Source organism: Onychostruthus taczanowskii, unplaced genomic scaffold (assembly GCF_017590055.1).
Source record: "Onychostruthus taczanowskii isolate IOZ18803 unplaced genomic scaffold, ASM1759005v1 scaffold33, whole genome shotgun sequence".
Lineage (NCBI taxonomy): Eukaryota > Metazoa > Chordata > Aves > Passeriformes > Passeridae > Onychostruthus > Onychostruthus taczanowskii.
Window position 1 is genome coordinate 5,908,787 of NW_024500683.1, and position 22,852 is coordinate 5,931,638.

The 22,852-nt window shown below is 38.2% G+C and overlaps 2 protein-coding genes across 17 annotated transcripts in view; one reads left to right on the plus strand and one right to left on the minus strand.

Moving 5' to 3' along the window:
• The window catches only part of EYS (eyes shut homolog), a 614,241-nt gene extending 601,605 nt beyond the window's left edge, over positions 1 to 12,636 (plus strand). The window contains exons 38-39 of the mRNA XM_041410576.1: positions 507 to 668; positions 10,605 to 12,636. Coding sequence (XP_041266510.1) covers positions 507 to 668; positions 10,605 to 11,803 — 1,361 coding nt within the window. The 3' untranslated portion in view covers positions 11,804 to 12,636. The remainder of the gene's footprint in view (positions 1 to 506; positions 669 to 10,604) is intronic.
• Positions 12,637 to 13,670: 1,034 nt separating this feature from the next.
• The window catches only part of PHF3 (PHD finger protein 3), a 51,033-nt gene continuing 41,851 nt past the window's right edge, over positions 13,671 to 22,852 (minus strand). For 11 of the 16 annotated variants that reach the window (XM_041410711.1, XM_041410720.1, XM_041410717.1 and 8 more), the window contains 4 exons: positions 21,676 to 21,823; positions 20,496 to 20,585; positions 19,144 to 19,339; positions 14,928 to 17,979 (listed from right to left, as the gene is read on the minus strand). In XM_041410711.1, the coding sequence (XP_041266645.1) occupies positions 15,806 to 17,979; positions 19,144 to 19,339; positions 20,496 to 20,585; positions 21,676 to 21,823 (2,608 nt within the window). In that variant the 3' untranslated portion in view covers positions 14,928 to 15,805. Of the gene's footprint in view, positions 17,980 to 19,143; positions 19,340 to 20,495; positions 20,586 to 21,675; positions 21,824 to 22,852 lie in introns of all 16 variants that reach the window. The other 5 variants (XM_041410712.1, XM_041410713.1, XM_041410726.1 and 2 more) reach the window with 1 other exon arrangement.

Sequence of the window (22,852 nt, forward strand, 5' to 3'; positions counted from 1 at the left end):
TAGGACGATTTGAATTATCAAACATCTCAGTATCATTATCCTAAAAATAAATTTCGGTAACAATCAATGAACACTTCTCACTTAAAAGTTACATTCTTATAACACACAAGCAATTGTGTTACATTACAAATCCTCCACTAGGATTTTCATCTGTATGGTGAGAAAATAAATGTTTATTTTGACTACTGCAACAGTATTTTGCATTTCAATTTCTAAACAATGTGAAATTTACACTTATTTTAAAATGAGTGCTAACAAGATCACATTTATTTTGCATTAGAACTACAGCCTTGATTGTTGAGAAAAAATAAGGAACCCAGAAGACAATGGCATTGATTTGTATTATCTAAGTTTTATTTTGTATCTTGGTTATTTTTATTCTGTGAAAAGGGAAGAATGGGAAGTATTATGTACAGCATTTAAGTACTATACAAAACAACTGGTTCCATAATAATGAAGTCCTCTCAAAATATCTTTCAGAAGACATTTCCTCTTGCATTTTGCAGATATTTCCATTAGTGATGCATCCTTCAGAAATAATGAATCATCATGGATGTCATTTGCGCCCTTTTATATCCGGCATAAGACCCATATAAAATTGCAGTTCCAGCCTCTCTCTCCAGATGGTATCCTGTTCTACACTGCACAGCGTTTGGGTACTCACTCAGGTAAGCAGCTTGCTCTGTCACAGAGCCAGGTGCTTTTGTGTAAAAGAAAGGGAGCATTGGGCTGATTCAGGCATTCAGTCTCTGTAACTCATTGCCCATGGTGGCTGGGTTTTATCACAGAATTGTAGAATGTTAAGCGATTGGAAGGGACCCTAAACATCATCAAGTCCCAAGTCCCCTGTGATGGGCAAGGACGTTTTTCACTAGAGCAGGTTGCTCAAGGCCTTGTCCAAGCTGGCCTTGAACACTGCCAGGCATGGAGCATTCACAAGCCCCCAGGGCAACCTGTTCCAGTGTCCAACCGCCCTCACAGTAAAATATGCCTTTCTAATACCTAACCTAAATTTCCTCACTGTCAAATTTTCATTAGTCATTGTGCTGTAGTTCCTGACAAAGAGTCCCTCTCTGGCTTCCTTGTAGCCCCCTCCAGATACTGGCAGGTTGCTGTCAGGTCCCCACACAGCCTTCTCTTCTCCAGGCTGAACAGCCCCAACTTTCTCATCCTGTCCTTGTAGGGGAGTTTCTTCAGCCCTCTTATCAATATTATGGCTTTCCTCTGGACTAGCTCAAGTAATTCCATGTCCTTCTTACGCTGGGGACACCAGAACTGTATTGCACAGTTGATTTGAACTGTGAATAATCAAGTTCATAAGAAAAAAAAAACATGCAATACCAAAGTTTTAGATAGTCCAAAGCCAGCAAGTACGTAATGAACTTATTTAATGGTCCAGGAAAGCACTTTCCCCTGAAAGTGACCTCAGTCAGCTTTTTAGAAGCGACACTAAGAGTCTCACTTTGGGGAGCTGGCCCAGTGTTTTAAATGACCAAAACCAAAGCAATAGAAAAACTGATCAAACAAGTTAAGCGAAAGTGAACAGAGCGAATGAGGCTTCTCAGTTTTTAGTTTCTAGTTTTTATTATATAATGTTGAAAAGTGTGCTGGTGCAGCATGTAAAACATGCAAGTTCTGCATTTCCCAGATATGCAGAGTGACAAATAAATCTAAATAAATTATTTATAGAAGTATTTTAAATTTTATTAAGTTAATACTCCTAAAACTTCATGTCAAGAAAACATACTTTGATAGTGTAAGTACATTCTAAAATTCAGTCTTTAAGGTGTACATTTTTTATAATTACTTTATGAACATACTCAATTGCATTTAAATGTTGATTGCAGGTTTTTAAACAGAAGCATCATGTGTCATCCATAACATAATCTTAGAGCAGATTTTTCTCTTGTATTGAGCAGTAGTTTATGCAAAAATGATGCTTTATATGACAAAACAAGTTAATTATTGATCATATGTTTTTACATTCCTTTGTTCAAAGCCTAAAGCTCTAAGATACTTCAATAAACACAATAAGCCACAAATTCATATAAAGATACATATGCCCAATGTACCAGCACCTTACTGTGTACACAGATGTTTCAATGGGTTGATAATGCATCATACACTGCTGACACCTCCTGTTTGCCTTATTCTAATTGCAACCACATACAGAGAGGAAGTGTCAAAGAAAAATATATAGAGCATCTGTAATAAAAATACATGTGTTAGCAAAGAGCTCTGTTTTCTACAATGAATCTTTTATAGTTCTATCACTTACAGGACAAATGCTGAGATTCTTGGTGAATTGTTCTCTCCTATATAAGCTAAAGCATTACATGGGCCATGAAAAATAGGAGAAGAAAAGGATCTCTCTCAGAAAGAATAGTCAGAGGTCATGAAAGCAGCTGGTATCTAATGAAATTAAATACCTCTTTGGAAACATCAAACAGAGTGCTAAGTATGTTTAACTTGGGCCAGGACTGGTGTAGCCTGAGCATGCCCTCATTCTCTTGCCATTTCTGAATGTTTAGTTTGCACAGGAAAGAATGTTTTCTTTTAATCACTTTCTAGAACCATAGCAATTCAACTTCAAAATAAAATTCCTAAAATATCTCTTATACAGAGGAGTTATTTACAAATTTCTTATTCCCACTTTCACTGTCCTCTAATTTTGAAAGATTCAGGAAAAACCAATCACCTGGCTTTTTATTTCTGCCTTCATATAATCCTGTCAAATCCAGACCAGAATTAGATTGATGAAAGACCTAGAAGTATTCTTAGCTGCCAGCAGATGAGATAGAGCTTTCTGTTGAAGGTTAGTTTAGAAAGCACTCAAATAAAGTTTCTTCTTCTAGACAGTTATGTAGGAGTTAATAAATTAATTGCTAAAATCACAGGATTTTATTTCTAAAGTTTCTTTTAAACAGCAAATAATTAGAATTTTTTCCCTCACTAGGCAATGCTGGTTTGGTTTTTTTTTTTTTTTTTTTTTTTTTTTTTTTTTTTTTTGTTTTGTTTTTAATTAGCTGACAATGCAGCTAATTTAGCAATGATACTGAGTAGCACAGTTATGCATCAGCTTGGTTTGTCACCCACATAAACACTACACTGGGACTTTTCCTTCAGGAGCATGTACCACCAAATAATCCTCCCATCATTAAAAAAAAAAATCAATCTTTAGTAGGTAAACAAAAAAACATGAGACTTCTGTTGAAACATTTTCTTCCAGCTTTGTTCTTCCCAAAGAACATGAGAGAACTTTCTAGAAAGGGCAAGTCTCCTTATTTTGATCTGCTGGTTCTAGCTTCTATTCCTCTAAAAATATCACTACTCCAGTACACACATTTAAACACCTCAGAAGCTGGCATAAAATGGAAAACATCCTGTGAATCTGTTAGCCTAATTTCCTATAATTGTCAGTCATGCATTTTGTTGCTTTGTCAGCTGTTTCTGAATGTGCATCATGGCTCTAAGTATGATACTACGGATTTCTGCAGGCCCTGAGAAAATAACTTGCAAAGTCTGACAAAATTTATGTGGCTGGCAATATTAATAATAAGTTGGGGATAAAACCCAACCCAAGTGAGTTGACTTCAGAAACTTGAAGATAGGAAACTTGAAGACAAGGGAACATTCTTCCCCTTTTGACTACTCGCTCTATGCACTGCATCTGGGCAAGGTCTCTGCAAACACCATGGAACTCCTGTGGAGTCCAGCACACTGTTTGTAGAAGGCCAGCTCACTTCACATTTTCTCAAGGGCAGTGCATTCTATTTTTACCAATGAAAGCATGAGACTCCTAATGATTAAACAGCCTTTAATTCAGACAGGGCTTGCTGGATGCCCACCAAGTGCTTGAACAAGGTATATAAGTCAGTCCATTTACACAGCAGCCACTATTTGGAGGCCTTGGCACTCTGAGTAACAGGCAATTTAAAAGGAGCCTTGCTTTTTTGTTGAGTCACAGCATTACTGAAGCTTTACCTTAGTTAGCAAAAGTGGAATATGCCATAGACTGCCTGCATTATTCCAGAGTTCAGGCCAGGGTGATGGAAAGGTTTGCTCCCCAAAGAGATGAGAATGAACAGTCATGCCAGGTGACTAAGAATGAAGTCAGGTCAATAAACAGAATGGGATGACTCATGCTAAATTTGACACTCAACATTTACAACAGCAGTTCTCTGTCTCTCAATCAGACAGATTGTCACTTACCCAGTCTGAAAAACTAAAAACTTTAACTCCTGGTATTTAGGGCATTTCAGTTTATAAATCTATAACATGAAAATAAGAGAATGCCAGTACAAGTATGTGATGTCTGCATGATTTTCTAAAACATTGCTTATGATGAAAACTGAATCATGGAACTGGACTAAAATCTTTTGGAAATATTCAGAACTTTTAAATACCTAAAAGGCAGGAGTATTATTTCCCTAATCAGAAAGAAACTGATCATCCACTCACTTTTAAAACAAGAATTTGAGTGGTTAACTGTTTTTCTCTTTGCAGCCATATTTCCTTAGCTGACAGGGACATAATTTCTGCTTTGTACTTGTTTTGGAATCATTCGTATGGACTAAGACTGCAGTGTAGGAAGCAGAACTGGCAGCCAGCTGTGTGACAGAACAGACATCCCCCTGTCTTGAAATCTGTTGCATATGAAGTGTTATTGTTACCCATTTGACATTGGCAAGCAAACCAAAAATGTTTGGCAAATTGAGGCTGCTGAAGGAAGGTGGCTCCTTCCAGCTGCCAAAATGTGCCAGGGTGACAGTGATGACTAAAGGAAGCACAGTACATTTCTTCACAAAGAAGAAATGCATTTTGGAAAGGTGAGGCTGAATAGTCTAATCTACAAACAGAGAAGTGCCTATCCCTTTGCAGATGCATGGGCATCACTGTCTGCAGGGTTGCTCTGGATCCTGGCTATGCCCTTCCTGCTACGGGATGGTGCTCCAAACTGAAGCTGGACTCTACCTATTGACACACTGATTTTTAACATGGTTTGAAAAATATACAGACTTGACATCAGTTTTCAGTCTTGCATGAGCTACAACTCCACACATGGAGCAGAATAAATTATAATAATCCACGAAAACATATCCATGGGTAACTCCTTTGAGTGCATGTTAGGGGCATTGGCTATGGTCCCCCCTAGGTAAAAGATCAAGTTACAACAGCTGCAACAAGCTCCTTTACCTTGTCAGCCAGCTGGCACCTAACTGCATGCACACACTCAGACAAGGGCAAAGACAAGGTTAACAAACTTAAAGGAAGGCAGTTTCAACCATGTTGACGTATTATCAACTAGCAATTAACAGCAGAAGCTGCAGAGGGTGGGGAAAAAGGCTCATCTCTTCTCTGTTCTTTGTTCCCTCATTCTACCCCATTATACCCCTTCCTTTTCTTCCCTGTTTTCTCTCCTTGACCTTGGGCCTTACTCTGGCTACTGGAAATGCTCAGGAGACATGTGAAGGACAACTGCTGGTCAGTTAGATTTCCTCTCAGGTGGACACCAGCGTGCATCACCTTCCTTGGCTACAGACTGTAGCCATTCAGCTGAAGGCTGATAGGGCTCTTTCAACCCCTTCTAGACAAGAAAAGTTCTGCTCCTGGAAGAATATGTAAGGGGTGGCAGTGTAAGAGATTGTGATTCAGGTCCATGGAATATACAGGAGAACAGGATGAGAGGAAAACTGTGAAAAACAGAATGATGGAAAAAAAAAATAATTAAAGCAATGTTAACTCAGCTCAGCAAGGCAGGAAGGAGCAGTGAGCAGACAGCTCTTGGAGCTCTGATAGTTACAGGATGCATCATGCCAATACAAGGCAGCAATACTGCTCGAGACACAGGCACTTCATTACAGTGAAGTAATGAAGTTTGGAATGAAAATGAGCACATAGCAGAACCCAGAGTAAGAGGTTTCAATAACTGGGAGTGATTCCCATGAATGTTACTGCTTATGAGGATAGAAGGCTCAAATGTTGGCCCTGCCACCAAGATGGTGCCAATGATCAATAACAACTTCTGGAAAAAATGGTGAAAGGTGAGTGGAGGAAGAGCTACTCAGTGCCACGGTGATAGAAACTGGCACTCTGGGCTTGAGCTAGAGGACAGAAGGGTGAGGTAAAACCAACAGAAGGCACAGACTGCAAACATATACCCAGAGGCGCTGTCTCAGGGCTCTGAAACAAATAAAGGAACCAAGACTGTAGATGTTCAGCAACCAGGAAACCACAATGTAGGGCTCCTGGGACGCTTAAGCTGCAAGAAGCTGCTGAACCACTGAGCTCATCAGCTCACTGTCTTCAGCTTAGCATAGAGGCTCCTGCTCAGTAACAGGATGAGACAAAAGACAAGCAACACATGCTTAAAGGAATCTAGATCTTCAGTAGTTCAGGACTAATCAGTGACTTTTGAGCACACAGGGAACCTTCAGAGACACCTGCATCTGTGTATCACTGAGACTATGGCAATAGCAGCAAAAAAGTGAATGCCACTGAGTACAAGATTGCATCCACTACTACAGAAGTCACTTAAAAATATGTTCTGGAAGTTCCTTTGGCAAACTAGTGGGAAATCCTTCTCAATTTTCAGTGGAGAGTAGGAAAAACCTCAGGTACTCTTTTAACAGGTTAAGAAAGGCCTTGCCTTACACACACACACCAGAGCACAAGGATAGACTGAAGTCACTGTGGTAAAAACACCATCCAGAATGCTGTCCCAGCTCATAGAGTGCCAGCCTGAGACACTGACACTGTGTTCAGCCCTCCTAGGAAATACATCTGTATCAGGTATATTTGGTAGTGTAGGCAGTAAATGCAGAAATCTTTGCCCAACACAGCTGTGTTGAGTATTACCTTTTTTATTCCAGTGATGATTCTGGGCTGAACAGGACATCTCCAAAGAGAGTGCAATCTTCCTAGAATGCATTTCCAACTGTACCAAGTTTTGACAAATTATGATGTACATGAGCTTCCTATGATAACATAGAAGCATGGAGTTGATACTGCTTGAGCATGATTCTAGAATGGGGGTATACAGACACATCTGCATGTCCAGATAAAGACTAAACAAAGGAATGAAAGGACATTGTCACCATTTGGAAGCACTTAAAATTTGACTGTGAGACTGTAACCAATTTGTTGAAGAGACTTACATACATATTCATATTAGTAGCAAGCTGAAAAATTTTGTGATGCACTCAGAATTCATCATAAGGAGTCATATAAGAAGATACTACTACAGATAATCCAGATCTCACAGCAGTAGTTGGATGTACTTTTAGGAGACTTTTCATTATTTCCCAGTTTTAGGAACTGACTGCTCAAGACACAGGGCTGACTAGCCTTCTGGGAATTCTGACATTTAGTATGGCAGCAGGTGAGACTTGTACACAAAAGAAAAATGTAAAAATAAAGTTATGAAGTCAAATTCACCCCTTTGGAGTTCTGGCTTCTAATATGAAATAGAGACAATCCACTCTGAGGCAGAGCAACTCTGACCTTCAGTCACTTGGTGAAAACCCCAAACTAGGACTTGCAGGTAGAAATGCTGTTTTATCTCCAGAACAGGTTCTTCCTTAAGACAATACCTGCTACAAATTCCCTTCCCTTGAGAAAAAGGGAATTAGCATTTGGGCTGTAAAAAAACCAATCACCGTTTTACTGAAACAGGGAATATTACAGGGGCAAGAAGAGGTATAAGAACAGAACTTAATTTTGTTAATAATTTTGTTCAATGCCCAGGGTCTTGCCATGTTGCAGTTTAAAGGCCCAGCTAAGCTACAATGGCCTACATCAAAAGAAGATTCTACCTTACTGACACAGGTTGCCTTACAGTTCCTTGCATCCAACAGGATGGGCAAAGACTTGCATGCAGAACAAAAGAACAACTGTGAGTGCCTGTCTCAGGAGTCTCTCTGCTTTTGTTATGACACCACTGATGAAGATGAATAGCCCATATTAAATGAGCTGCTAATCTAAAAAGCCAGAAGTAAAGTTGTGTGTCCTGTGCACAGATCATATTTTCAAGAAAGTAGGGACCAGCTATGCAGTCTAGTGCTGGAAAAACTAAGGATGTCATCTCCTTCATGCTTAACCAAAGTCAGCTTCCTCAGAAAGGTCTCTGGCCACAGGTTAAATGAGGCAGGTCTGAGCAATGATCAAATTGAAATAGTAAAAAAACTATTCACTATACTTGCTTCATGGTCTTCTATACAGAATGCTGAGAAGAGAAAATCAGTGGCAAGAATGCCATTTGTTTAAACTGGTGATACAACTCCTATGATGACATCGGCCCACGCAGGCTCCAGCTGTGCAATCTGGCCCTCTGAGACAGGGCAGATGTAGATCCTCTGTTGAAAATATTACTTGAAAAGCATCAAAGACAAGCCCATAATTTCCTTCACTTTAACAGGAAGTTTCTTGGACAGCAAACTCACAGCACTTTACATGACAGCCCTAAGATGTTTTCAGCCAGTTGTCCCTAGCAGTACCTATGATATAATAAACTTCATGGAGAAATAATGACCGCACCCTAGGATCAACTTTCAGATCCTAAAATCTATCTCAATACTCTGTTGTTCTTGCCAATGGCTAAAATAGCAAGTCATCTGTGAAAAGAGAGGGTCTAACCAGACGAATAAGAAAGGCCTCAGGGAGAGGTGAAATTGGAAGTGTAATTTTTTTGTTCAGAAGTTACTCCAGTTTGAAGTGAGGATTCAAATTTATGCCAGAACAGAGTATTCAGTGATAACCTCTTTACACTGTAGACAGCAGATTCAGTAACACAGATTTGTTCTTGCAATAAGACTAAATAAGATTCCAAAACAGATAATTGTCAAATGTGCAAAGCCACCAAAACCCTCCCCTGTAGACCAGAAATTCTTGGAGAACTTCCAGTTTCTCCAGGTCTTGATTACCGGTCAGATGCAACAGTAACCCTGGTCAGAGGTTTTCCTCCTTCCTAGACAGCAAAATATGAGTACTTGTTCCTTACGCTAGTCTGCATGTCCAGGGAGGAGAGGGGATTGAAGGCTGCCAAAGAGGTAGCTCAGAAACTTTTCCTCATGCTCCTTTCCTACACTAGGATTGAGGGCCTGATAAAAGAAATAGACAAGCAGGTTATGTACACTGCTGAAACAAAGCAAGATCAGTGCATTCAAACTATGCACTGAAAAATCAAGCACACTTAAAGCCACATCACTAAGCAGGAGAAATCACAAGTGAAGGAAATCACATTAATTTTCTGGAAAAAAAAAGAAACAAGGAAGGTCCTCGAAAAGAACACTAAATACAGGGAAGTAAAACAGATCATAACAACTTCAACTAGCAAGCTAAAACAGAGTGCTCTGTATCACCAGAGTTGAAAGAAGGAAGAACTTTTTTCTTGTTCTTCCCATGGGCATCTGGAGCAGGGAAGGTGAGGCATGAAGTATGCACTCTACAGCCACTAATACAACTGAAACATCTCCAGCCTGCCTAAACTGCAACCTGATCATCTCTTGAATAGGGAGGTATAATTTTGGCAATTTTCACAAGCCCTCAGTAAATTAAGCCATTCAATTACCAGCAATGTAATACAAGGATTAGAACTACTCAAAAATTAAACACACGTTTGAAAGCAAACTTCACCATAGGTCCACTCTTAGGAAGGTTGAATCTTTAAGGAAACTGGACTGATAACTATCAGGAAAGATTGCATTCAAATTTAACAAACATATTTACCAGTTTAATTGATAACAACCTGATGCCTATTATTTCCAAAAGTTATAAAAGTTAAATTGCACAGACAAGCCTCAAAAAATTTGAGAACATAACTTTAATTTGCAAACTTTTCTGCTGTCCTCTTCTGCTTCCCTGTCCTTCCCCTATTAGGCTCTATTGCTGTCCTTACAAACTTTTCCAGCTCCCATTTCCTATCCTTTCCCTGTTTTCCTTCTTCATGCTTGAAAGTACAGTTTGAAGTGGTACTCCCTCTCCTTTTACACTGCCCATAAGGCCAGAAACACTGACAGTACAAGAAGAGAGAACTCCCTTCTAATACTTCCTGTCACAAAGGCCTCTAAAAGAACAACACAATAAAAAGCGTATCTGTTTCTATAGCTGTCAGATTATTAAACCCAAAACATCCGTGTTGTGAAAAGGAGCCTTCAGGGAAAGCAGAGTATGTCTGGTGCAGACAAAACTGTTCATTAAACTGACAAATCCATCAAGGCTTTATTCAACATACTGAAGTTGAGAGTATTTCTGCCTTTGTAACTTGGTCAAAGCTTTTTTCTTTTCCATGGGAACAATGATTCACACTTTTTGAACACCAAAGTGATCCTGTTTCCTCCTACCACAATTATCTAGTTTTTGAACAAAAGCAGAGCATTTTAGAAAGCTGGGCTTTTTATTCTGAGCCAAACATAAGCCCAGTTTCCAAAAATGAGAAAGAAAAAAAAAAAGGCTAAAAGCAGCTCATTAGGGAACACTTCTCTGTGTGATTTAGATATAATGATGGTACAAGGAAATGCAGGCATGAAAGCATCAGAATCATTAATATGTTGTTCTTCAGTGCACCCCTCTAAAAATTAAAAATACTTTATACTGTTTTCTTACAGGTGACTTTCTATGCATATCATTAGTAAATGGATTTATACAGCTACGCTACAACCTTGGAGACAGAACAGTCATCCTACAGACCCTTCAGAAGGTCCACACAAATGGAAATACATGGCACTTACTCAGTGCAGGAAGAGTTGGTAATGAAGGCTACCTAGACTTGGATGGGATTAACGTTACTCAAAAAGCTAGTCCTGGAATGAATGCACTAGACACACACTCAGATTTTTTTGTTGGAGGGATATCCTCCTTAAACCTTGTTAATCCAATGGCAATAGAAAATGAGCCCACAGGTTTCACTGGTTGTATTCGAGAAATTGTTATAAACAACAGGGAACTGAATCTTACCGTGACTGACCCCAAGGGTGGAGCCAACATTGGTGACTGTGATGGAACAGATTGTGGTTACACTGTGTGCAAAAATAATGGAACATGTCAAGTTGGAAACTCTGGCTTTTCTTGCTCTTGCCCAAGAGACTGGACAGGGACCAAGTGTGAACAATCTATTCACTGTTCACAAAACATGTGTGGGTCTCACGGGCTTTGTATTCCTCAACCTTCTTCATTTTCATATACCTGTGCATGTGCACTAGGCTGGACAGGTAAGTACTGTGATAACAAAATCAAATTTTATATAGCAAAGTTTGTTGGTAACTCCCACATTAAATACACAGATCCTTTTTATGGAAAAAGAGACCTCCAGTACAGCCGCCTTTCCTTAAATTTTACTACTAATCAAACTGAAGGCTTAATAGCATGGATGGGAAAAAGTGAAGATGAAGATAATGACTTCCTTGCCATTGGTCTTGCCAATGGAACTTTAAAAGTTGTGATTAATCTTGGAGAAAGAATCTCTGTTCCTCTAATTCATAGGAAGTATTTAACCTGTTCTGATGGAAGATGGCATTTCACTACTGTAGTTCAAAACCAAACTTGTATTAAGGTTTATCTTGATGAGGAACTAATCTTTTTTGAAGATATTGACCCACAAAGGAAATACACTGCTTTAAACTATGGTGGCATTTGTTACTTTGGTGGGTTTGAAATTGGCAGGGAAGTCAATATAGTCACTACAGGGCTTTTTCAGGAGGAATTCATTGGTAAGATTAAAGATGTTGTGCTCTTCCAAGATTCTAAAAAGATTCAGCTAATGAAAGCAGAAGGATACAACATTCATGATGGAAATTCTGGAAATTAATTGAAAAAACTGTCCAAGACTCTTTTAAAAAGGATAAACATCCTATTCCTCCTGTTAATTGTGTTAGCTGGCAGTGTATGACTCAGCAACCAACAAAGGAAAGCATTTAAAAAGTAGTAAGGGACAAATTTATGTGGAGTATTAATAACATATACATATAAAATATGATCAATTGTTTTCCTCCTAGAATTACTTACATATATTTTCTAGCATTTACTTTAAAATAACGGGAAAGTCTGAAGGGTTTTTTTCTTTATTGTGCTGGAAATAGTAAACAAAAAGGTAGGGATTAGCTTATAAAGCCAACCATCATTCAAGTGTTGTTTGTTGCTTTATGAGAACAGAAAACTGTTACCTGTTTCTCCAACTCCTGAATATTATTAAAATGTTTCTTTTCTAATGTTAAGGTCTAGTCTAAAAACTGAAATTGGTGGGGGAAGATACAGTGTGCTCGAGGCAAAACCCACATTTATTGTAATGAGAATTTTTAAAAATGCAACAGCTGTAATTACTTGTTAAGCCCACAAAGAATCTAATCAGGTAATGAAGTTATTCTCCCTCCCTTATCTGTGTCCATCCTCTACGTATATATGTAAGAGGGTAGAACTCAAGCCTCTCTTAAGTCTGCTAAAATATTACTCTTAAAGAATAATTTTAAGAAACAAAAAACATACATAATTTTAGAGAGAGGAAACAGGCCTCCTTATTTTCTCCAGCAGAGGTCTCCCCTATTTGACTACATGAAAACTTTTGGCTTTAATGATTTATAACTGGAATGTGGCAGTCTGCCTACAAGTAACTCTTATTCTTAAGACCTTAAAAAGTCCAAGAACTGTTCTACTTTACGTATACCTTTCTGGCTTATATGCCCTAAATGGCATTTCAAAATTTTATGAGTACAGAGATTTTGGTCATAGTAAACCAAATTTCTGCAAATATATTTTTTCATTAATTGATAATCTCAAAAACCAATAGAGCTGTTCATACACAAATACAAAAAAATCAGTTCCTTCTCATAAAGCTGAGTTATATTCTACTTTAGCAAGCAATAAAAAAAATTAAAATTCTATCTTAATGTGCTTATACCAATAATGTACAATGGCATCTACATTTATCATTTGACTGCTGGCTTACTAAATAAATAAAATTATTACATAAAAATAATAGTGAATGATTCATATGTTTTCCTTTTTCACTTTAGTACTGCTTAAAAGCACATCGCAAACCATTACCTCCTTGCATGGAAACTCTCTGAATGCAAGCCTTCAGCATGCACCTGTCAGAAACAATAACTATTTTGGGGTGGAGAGGGAAGTGAGGATGGGGTGTGTGTTATGGAGCAAAGACCATAAGCACCTAAAACTAGGTGACACACATTTGCTTCCACATCACCATACTTAACCTGTAGCAATGAAAGCACTGACAAGTCAGTTACAGGTGACTTAAAGACAAGTAATGTGCATCGGAGCTACCTCAAGATGTTTTTATTAAGCATCTGCGAACATCTTTGTGAGGTTCATTCTACCTTCTGCTGCTCTGAGCCCCCATGTGATCAGCCCAATGCAAGAGCTTCCGCAATTCTTCCCAAAACGCAGCTCATGAAGCCCACCTGGCATTTGAGCTGTCCCCAGATTCTTCTCTTCCAGTTTCTCTAAGTAGAGCCTTTTATAGCCACATGATGCTGGAGAAGGGAGCATATTTAAGGTTTATCCTGTTCTCTCTGGGGCTTCTGGTGTACTGGCAATTCCTCAGCAGTCCACACTGCCTTGTGTGATCTGAGCAGTGGTTTGGTGTAAAACAAGGAACAAGCAATCAGAGCACTTCCAGCTAACACAAATGTTGGAAGGAGAGTGACTGAAGGCAATGCAGAAGTAAAATCCTTTATTCCTGTAGTAGCAGGATTTATTCCCATTACACTAACTCACATCCTAGGAACAAATCCTGGTGACTTTTGCTGTTTGTTAATTTAAACACTTAACAAAACTCTCCCTCAAGAGCTGTTTTACTGTGGCTCTCTTCAGGTTCTACATACACAAGGCAGGTGGCAAAGCACTCAGCAAACTTGAAAAATGTTTACATACTCTTTTAAACAAGTTATTTCTGGTAGTTCTGGCGGAAAGCATTCCCATCCCTTCCATACAGGCAGTTGCAATTTTCACTGCTTCCAGTTTATCTTCAGAGAGCATATGGATGCACATGTGAGAGGAAGATCACCAGTGACCATGGAGTAGACTACTTTTGAATGGATCAAAAGAAAATCTTCATATGCAGAGCTGTCAATTTAAAACTCACTCCAAAAATGAGAACAATGCTTTGGTGCATTTCTGTGCCTACAGAACTTGGTGCAAATATTTAAACAACAAAACACATGTATATTACTACAAGATATATTCAACAGCACTAATGCTTTACAGACTATGGAATTTATTTGGAAACGACTAATTTTATTTTAAAGATGTTTGAATGTCACTTTAACTACTGAGGATTTTTTTAATTAGTCTTCTCAATGATGAAGAAACATCACTTAACAAAAGTCTACCACCTCCTTTATCCAGTGCAAGATTTTTAATTTTAGCCAATTTGACCATGAAGTTACTTGCAAGGTATCCAAGTGAAAATCTACCTTAAAATATATTCATAATGAAAACTAACAATTACGATGTTGTTAAACTGGGAAGACTTTTCTTGAAAGAAGAGGCTTTTCTACAGCAAAGTGCAAAATGCTCTGTCAGCAGCATAGTACGGTTGTGTACTCAAAGTAGAAAACAAAAACACTGAAAACCAAAACAATAAACCTCAGTTTTTCTTTATACTGTGGAATATTTTTGTTGTTTCTGACAGACTCAGTAAGATGCCCAGTGTATTTTAAAAAGTATTAGAGTAGGTGATTTTGTTTTCACATTTGCATGTTGTTTGGCATTGGTGGATGGTAGTCCACAAAACACCAAGTTACCAGAAGTCCCAAGTGTACAAACACTTTTGCCCTTCTCCCCCCCGCTTTGTTCTCCAAAACTCAAAACAAACCGAGCTATAAAGTATACAACAAATGTGGAATTCTGTGACTCAGCCTTATATATTCATTTAGCCTACAGTTTCACAGCTATGAAATCAAACACACACAGTATGTGAGAAAGTTTTATCATATTAGAATCAAAATATCCCTTAAAATATTTACATTTTACAGTAGAAAGGATAGCAAAACACAAAGTAATGTACAAGCTTAGGTATTCAAGTTTTTGAAGCATGGAAAATGGTGGGAGAAATGAATTTACTACTACAAATAATTTTCAAGAATTTAGGTTAGAAATGTTTTCGTATTAAAACAAGTGCAGTTTAAAGAAGTAACATTCGAGCAGCTCAGCCTTCCAATTTCTGGTCACAAACTGCTTCAGATGCTTAGGAAAAACTTGAAATATAATATAACGAAATATACTTGAGTTTTTATTGTACTACTGAATAATTTAAAAAAAAACCAAACTTCTCACACCACCAAGCATATTACATTTTGTTTAACATGTGGATTCTGAGGCTTTGCTGCAGTCTTTAAAAACAGTGCAATTTAAAAACAAGGGTATTGTATGAAAACGACCTTTAAAATTATCAGGGCATCTTAAAACAGAAGAGAGCACAAATTACCAAAGGCAGCAACTATATTGCAGACTTGACTAAAGCCAACTTCCTCAGCTAAGAAAATTCCTAAGCCTTTATTGCATATTAATAAAAAGAAATCTTTAAAATTTTGAATATACATCAATGTAAAATTTTTAAAATATTAAACTTCTACTTCTAGCGATAGTTGGTATAATGAAAAAAAGGATGAGTATTGGTACATTGAGTGGTACCAAAACACAGACTCATTTCTGCAAAACACCAACACAGAATAAAAAACGATGGCACAATCCTAGCAGGCTCTCTTTTTTTTTTTTTTTTGTCATACAAACTTTTACAACGTTACTCTAACAGTTTATTTAAATAGGATTTTAAAAGACTGCCTGCATCTTTTTACCTTTTGCTTTTAGTTCTGTCACTGTGGTCCCTATGTCTCTCTCTGTTCTTTTCACTTTCTCGTTCTCTATGCTTGTCTTTGCTTTTCTCCCTCTCCTTATCTTTTTCATGAGCCTGTTCATCACTTTTAGGCTTCTCTGTCTTTTTTTCTGGATTTCTAGTCTCTCTGGGGCTTTTTCCATCAGCAGCTCTATCACTGTGTGGGGATCGCACTCTTTCTTTGTCTCTCTGTCCTTCCTCTCTACTCTTCCGCTCTCTCTCTTTTTCCTGGTTTCTGTCTCTGCGCCTGTTTCTTTCAGAATCTTGTTCCCAGTATTTTTCGTTGCTCCACTCTTTTTCATGTCTGTCTTTTTTTTGGTGATGGGTTTCACTGTAAAGTCTCTGTCGATCATTTTTTCCTCTAGTGAATCCTCTCTCCAAATGCTGTTCATCTCTGCCCCAAGGATCGCTGTGGCGTCTTTCTGGTCTCCTACTGTCTTTACTCTGAAAAAAATTTTCTGGTCCCAAAAACCTTGATTGTTTGTGAGCCACTGGTAGCCCTTGTGCAATGGGTCCGGCATACTGTGGTGGCTGACCTGATAAATGAGCTACTGGTGGCCATGGCATCATTGGATTTTGAGGAAAACCAAAGCCAGGAGGAGGAAGAAGTGGAGGTGGTAAATGAGGAGGAAATCCAAACATAGGGTTGTTTTGTGGAGGGAAGTTATGAGGTGCAGGAGCCTGAAACTGAAATCCAGGTGGATTAGATTTAGAATGCTGAAAATTCTGCTGTGGAGGTCCAACAGATGGGAAGCTGCCACTTGCAATAGGGCTTGGGACTTTGGAAATAAATTCAGAACGAGAAGAGTTTTCAGTTTCAAAATGAGATGAAGTTACGGCTGGTCCCCTTCTAAATGAGTTCACTGTTTCAATGTTTTGCATCAATCCATCTTCCTGTGAGTGTTTGGTATCTTCTGCATGTGATGCAACTGTGTTATCTGCCTTAGCTGCAGCTGAACTGAGCTGTGTCTCAGTGGTTTGTGCCTCACTTTGATACAGGTTTAAGGCCCCTTCTCCAGAAAGCTGTTTATTCTCTGATTCTCCTTGATCATTTCCTGAAGCATTTTGTCGGTCTTCATTTCTGCTAACATCTCCATCCTTGTTTTCTGAAATATTAGTCTGCTGGCTTCGTCCAGCTGCCTGTCGTGGGTCTCTTTTAAGATTAATAAATGGTGGTGATTTAGAGGTATTAGCAGTAGTACCCTCAGCAGAGCCTACATTAACATTGTTCTCACAGGGCTTTTTTCCTGAATTTGATGAGGAAGAAAAGCTGGAATTTGTGCTCCTTCTAACTTCCTGTGCAACATTATCCTTGTCTGGTATCTGTCGCTTTGGGTCATTTTCTTTACTTTCTTCAGTTTCCTTATTCTGTGCCTGAGCAGACAAATTTGCTAAAAATGCTTCTGTGGAAACATCTGGAGGTTTTCCCTTAAGACTCAGCCCTATCAAAGAACCAGCACTTCTTGAAGAACTTGAGGTCCCTACAGCTGCTGCATCCGCAGTTGCACCAGCATTAGTGGATTCTTGAGGATCATCCAAACCAGTCTTTGCTTCACCAACTTCAGCAGTTACCTCAGCAACATCCATGGTTTCTTCTTTCAAGGTTGCCTGTTCATTTAATAATGGTATGTCTTCACTAGGACCTGCTTCTGACTTGCTGTGCTCATATGCCTGCCCTGTCGTACCCAACAGGCTTTGAAGAATATCATCCACTGGCAATGGTTTATTTGCTAGCTCCAGAGTAGAAGGCTGATTTTCCCATCCAACCAGGACTCCAGGAAGAAATCTGAGAGGCTTTGGTGGTTCATGTTTGGTGCTTTCCACCAATGGTTCAATAACTGCTGGAGCATCATCTGCATTAGACTGCTGTGGTTTATTTCTCTGCTTGTGTAGCACAGTTGTGAAGGAATTAAAAAAATTATTTTCCTCTTCTTCTTCTAGTGCCAAATCATGATGTGAGACTTCAGGTTTGTTTGGCTTGCTTTTCTTCTCTGGTGGCAAGCTACTCAAGGTACTTTCAGCAGCTTCATCTGCAAAACTACTGGTAACACTTGAAACAGCAGTAATCTGCCTCTTCATCTTCTGGCGAATTATCAATCCCAGTAATAAATTTGGTCGATGTATTTCAATCCCTGTACAAAATTGCAACAGCAATTTATCATCTCTTTGTACTTTGGTTAAGGCAATAACTTTAACAAAAATAACCCTCATATACTTAAATATACTATGAAAAGTATTAATCTTATGGCATTTAAAATTGTTCTGCTTGTCATGTTAAACATTAACAACACTTAAAATCATAAAAATATGTATTTCCAGTATTAAAAGTATAACTTCAAGCACTGCAACTTAAGATTGGTTCAAGTAGACTATAACTTCCAATATGAATATGAGACATATAGGACATCTAATCTCATCAGAAACAGCACAGAAGTTAAACATCAATTAGTCCAACCCAGCTACAAGATGGTAAGAGTGGTAGCAAAGTATAATAGGGGGAAAAGTAAGTAAACAGAGCACTTGCAAACAATAAGTCTCCTCATCAATTTGTGTTAGACATACTTCTTCAAAGATTTACCAGGAGCAAATATCAGAAATTATTCCCTCATTCCAGGAAAGGTGCTGTGTTTCAAGGCACACAGCACCTATTACCACCTCTTCACTATCTATTTTGTTCCACTTAATGGTAGAAAAATGAGTTGTAGCTCATTCTCTCTTCATTTTGGCCCTGCCTATCTCAAAAAGAAAGATCATCCACAAATTTTTATAACCAAGATAAACTGATGTAAAGTAACTCAGGTGTACACAGATCAACTGAGTGCCATTTCAGGACTTTTTCTTCCTTGCCCATCTATATTTTAAACTTTCAATGTATTTTTTGTAAAGAACTTTGGAATACTTGAGAAAAAAGATAAAAACAATTTAAATGATGAAAAACACTACTTTAAATTGAGAGTATAAATTTGGAACTTATGCCTTCTACCATAGTCCACTTGTGCGACTCAGTTTACTGACATTGAAATCTACAAAGCCTCCTGTGTTAGAATAAAGAAAGAAGATAGCAGACATAAAAAAAAGGTTGTAAACACTAATCTTTTCATCTTTGTGTATCACAATAATCTAGCAAGGGGAAATTAATGTCTTCTCAAGGAAACTAATATAATAATGCTATGGAAAACTCATTAGATATTTGAATAAACCAGCATTTTTAAATTTTATTTCCTCTTATATTTCTGCTGCCAACTTCTTTAAGGAGTGTTATGATAATAAAATTCCGAATTCCAAGTTGTACTTACCAGGCCCATCAAAAGGCACAAGGTGATGAGGGACTTTATCTGAGGAACCTAAAGGGATGAGGTACAAATCTTTCACTTGCTTCATATTATTGGCCGCTACACCATAACGTTTTCTACTGCTGAAATAGGCGAACAACAGTGCATAGGAGATCTGATCTTCTTCAGTTACTGGGGTAAAGCGAACCACGCAGATCTCCTGTTTACAGAATGAGAGGGGAAAAAGATGGTCAAGAATATTTTTCTGTGAAATGTTATTTTTTTTACTGACTGCTCTTTATTTAAAACAGCAGTGCTGAGGAGTAAAACCCACGCCAATATGGCAGAGAACAGGAGAGACAGAAGGAGCAGAAACATGGCCAAAAATAATTCTGAACTCGATAAAACAAGTAGAAAGCATTTAGTATGAAAAAATTCATTGAAGTACATGACAAAAGAGCCAATATTTTTAACAGCCAGCTAAATAACAAGTTTCAGGGAAGCTTGCCAGCTTTCAATGAATTATTTCATTCTCTACCCTTAACATTACTAGAAAGCTGTGTTTTGTAGTCTGTTGTGTCCAAGACATCCATTAATAATAGTGGAAGACCGGTATTCAGATCCCAGAATTATGCCCAAAGCCCAGCTCAGGAGCTGATGCTGTTTGAACAGCCTGGAAGATTATACAAAACAGTCTCTGCAAAACTGAGATGGCACGTAAGCAGGCTGAAATAACAAGCTGAACTTTGTCAATGTCAGCAAAGACAAAATGCAAAATCTTGCACTTTGAGCTGGAGTAACCCCATGCACCAGGACTGGCTGGGGGACTGACTGGTTGGAAAACAGCTTGGCATAAAATGATGTGGGGATCCTGGTGGACAAGCCCAGTATGAACTGGTGATGCATCCATGCCAAGAAGGCCTACTGCAATCTGGGTGTCAGAACAGCTATTTCTTTCTATCCAGCACTTGTGAGACACCACCTGCAAAGGACTTTCATGTTTTGGGCTCCCCAGCACAAGGACAACCAGCACACAGTGGGACAAGTCTGGCAAAGAGCCACTGAGATGGTTTTGCACAATGTAGCACCACTGAAAATGAAAGGGTAACACTTGAGAGGTGAAGTGGTATCCAAACATTCCTGATGAGTTACTGTGTCAAACGAAGACAGGTATTCTCACACAGCAGGTGACAGTTTAAGGTTAGGTAGGAAGAGAATAAATGCCAGCAGCTGCTACCCGTGCCATTCAACATAACCATGAGATATTCCTAAAGTTCACATATTTGGCAAATGTTTCAGAGAGAAAAAAACCAAGCATCTTTAGGATGACTAAGATGCATATTGAACAGCAAGTCTTTACTAGGTAAAATTCTTACCTTGGTCCCTGAAGCTTTGATTTTTTCTACATAATCCCAGACAGTGTGGGGAGATATCCTGCCACCTACTTGAATACTATCAGGTAAATCCTATGAAAAAGGACAAGAGAAATGTGAATCCAAATAAATCTTGTGGTATGTCCTTCATCCAGTATCTGTTTCATAAAATTCAAGACATACTTAGTTCTTTTATTTCTTAAACTGTAATTTAAAAATATCAGTAGAAGTTACAACAGAAGAAAAAAAAAACAAATTTAGGACATTTTAGATTTTCAGTACAAAGTTAATGATATGTAATAAATTAGTTATCATTGAATACTGTTCATCTACACCTTGCCAAAATTATCCTTTCTGGTAACATTAACTGCAAACATAACTGTACTGTGCTCTAGGAACACTCAAGCTATTCATCCCATCACACCACAATGAGAGCTCCACACCTACGTTTATAATAAACTTTCAAAATCATCATCATGAGGGGAAAACATAAGCTACATGTGCATGTATATAAAGATGTAAATTCTTGGATACTACTGAGTTCACTATTCCCAAGCAAAATAAACAGACTTTCAGAAAAATAATTTTTTTGAAATAAAGTAAGAGTTTTGCAAAGCGTATCATACTCATATAAGAATCCTTCAGTATTAAGGATTACTGCATGGCCTGCACTTCCCTGAAGATCTACAGCAAATAAAGACACTCTTATTAACAGAAGACCTAAGTTCTTTTAATTAGAAGGCTGACACATCCTGTGTAGCTGTCAAGAAGGAAAATTGTGCCTTACAAGCTCTCTGATCTTTATTTTGTGACATGAAGACAACTATCATAAGCACTTACATGCTTTTCCAGTCTCTTAGACACAGAAGAGAATGTTACATGAACTTTTTTTTTCAGAGACAACTGAGTCACAATGCAAGGTTAGGACCAGAATTGCCAACAGATGGGCAAAAAAACCCCCTCCATTATGCATTACATTATAGATGGGAAGATGAACCAGAGGTTCATGTAATGAATAATGATTGACTTACAAATACAGACCTTAACCTATGTCCTCCCACAAATACTTCATTCACTACAATGATCATGCCTCACTATCTTCTATCATTATACTAATATTAGCCTACAAGGTAAATAAGTTGGTAAAATTAATAAACTAATTCTTTTCAATAAATATAAATACCTCTGTTAAATACTCAAAGGAGCCAGAAACTGGATAAGCTTTAATAACAAATTTTGCTACTGAAGGCATATTGATAAAGCCCTTCCAGATGAAATTCAGGCGTGCCAGAAACAAACTTTCACATTCCACAGTACCAGGGGTTTCTGACCTAAAAAAAGGACAAACGAAAAACCCACTCAGTTTACAAGATGAAATATCATGCAAGACAGTGTAAATCCTAATTTTTCTTTATCACAGAAATACAGTATTATCAAGAATTTTCTTGTTCATTTAAGCATACTGAAGCGTCAACAAAAAAAGACAGGCAGACAACCACGTTTCTTATCTTCCAGTAGAGTAGCTCTACGGTACAGGAATAGTCAGACGAGCAGCACATTAGTTCCCTAGTCAATATTTTTTTAAAACAGAGAAGTTGTTTAGTCTGAGAATTATCAAATGCTATACTCAAGAGGACACAAATGCATACAGGTACTGCAGAGCCAGAGAGATGTTCCCTTGCCACAGGTAAAAGATGACAACACACTGCCTGCTGACCTATACTGCTTTCCTAATTCCTACATTTTGTGCCACCACTGTCTGCCCACCAGCTGAATGCCTGTGTCACCCTACTCTCTCCTTGCACCACAAGCTGGCTCCTCATGTCTTCTCATCTATGAATCACTTCCACACCCTCTGTGAGTCCCTCCTCCTAATTCCTCACGTAAAAAAATGGTTTTCCTGCCTTTGAAAAAAAGCCTTAGTTTTGTCAACAAAACAGCTCAAAACATTAATGGGATGACTTAAATAATTTCACAGGAGAAAATTTCTCAACCTGAGAGTTTGCTTATGAAAAAGACTACACATTTCAACATGTTGCTATCAAAATATTCTAGGCGTGCTATTAGCAGTCTTAAGCTGCCGAGTAGAACCAGATGTGCTGTTACAGTAACATTGTGACCAATGTTTATTTCTGACTACACTGGAAATTACCTTGAACTTGCTGTAAGCTATTCAAAAACCGAAGTTCATTATCCTTGGTAAAAGATCACACTGTCCTGATAAAGGCAAAATTTCAGCATGAACTCTGGTCAATTCTAAACAATTGGGAGTGGATGTTTTTCTCGAAAAGCCTCTCTCCCACCAGAAAGAAACAGCCTCATAAACTGCAATTTCCTTTTTAGTGAGTAGCAGAGTGGAA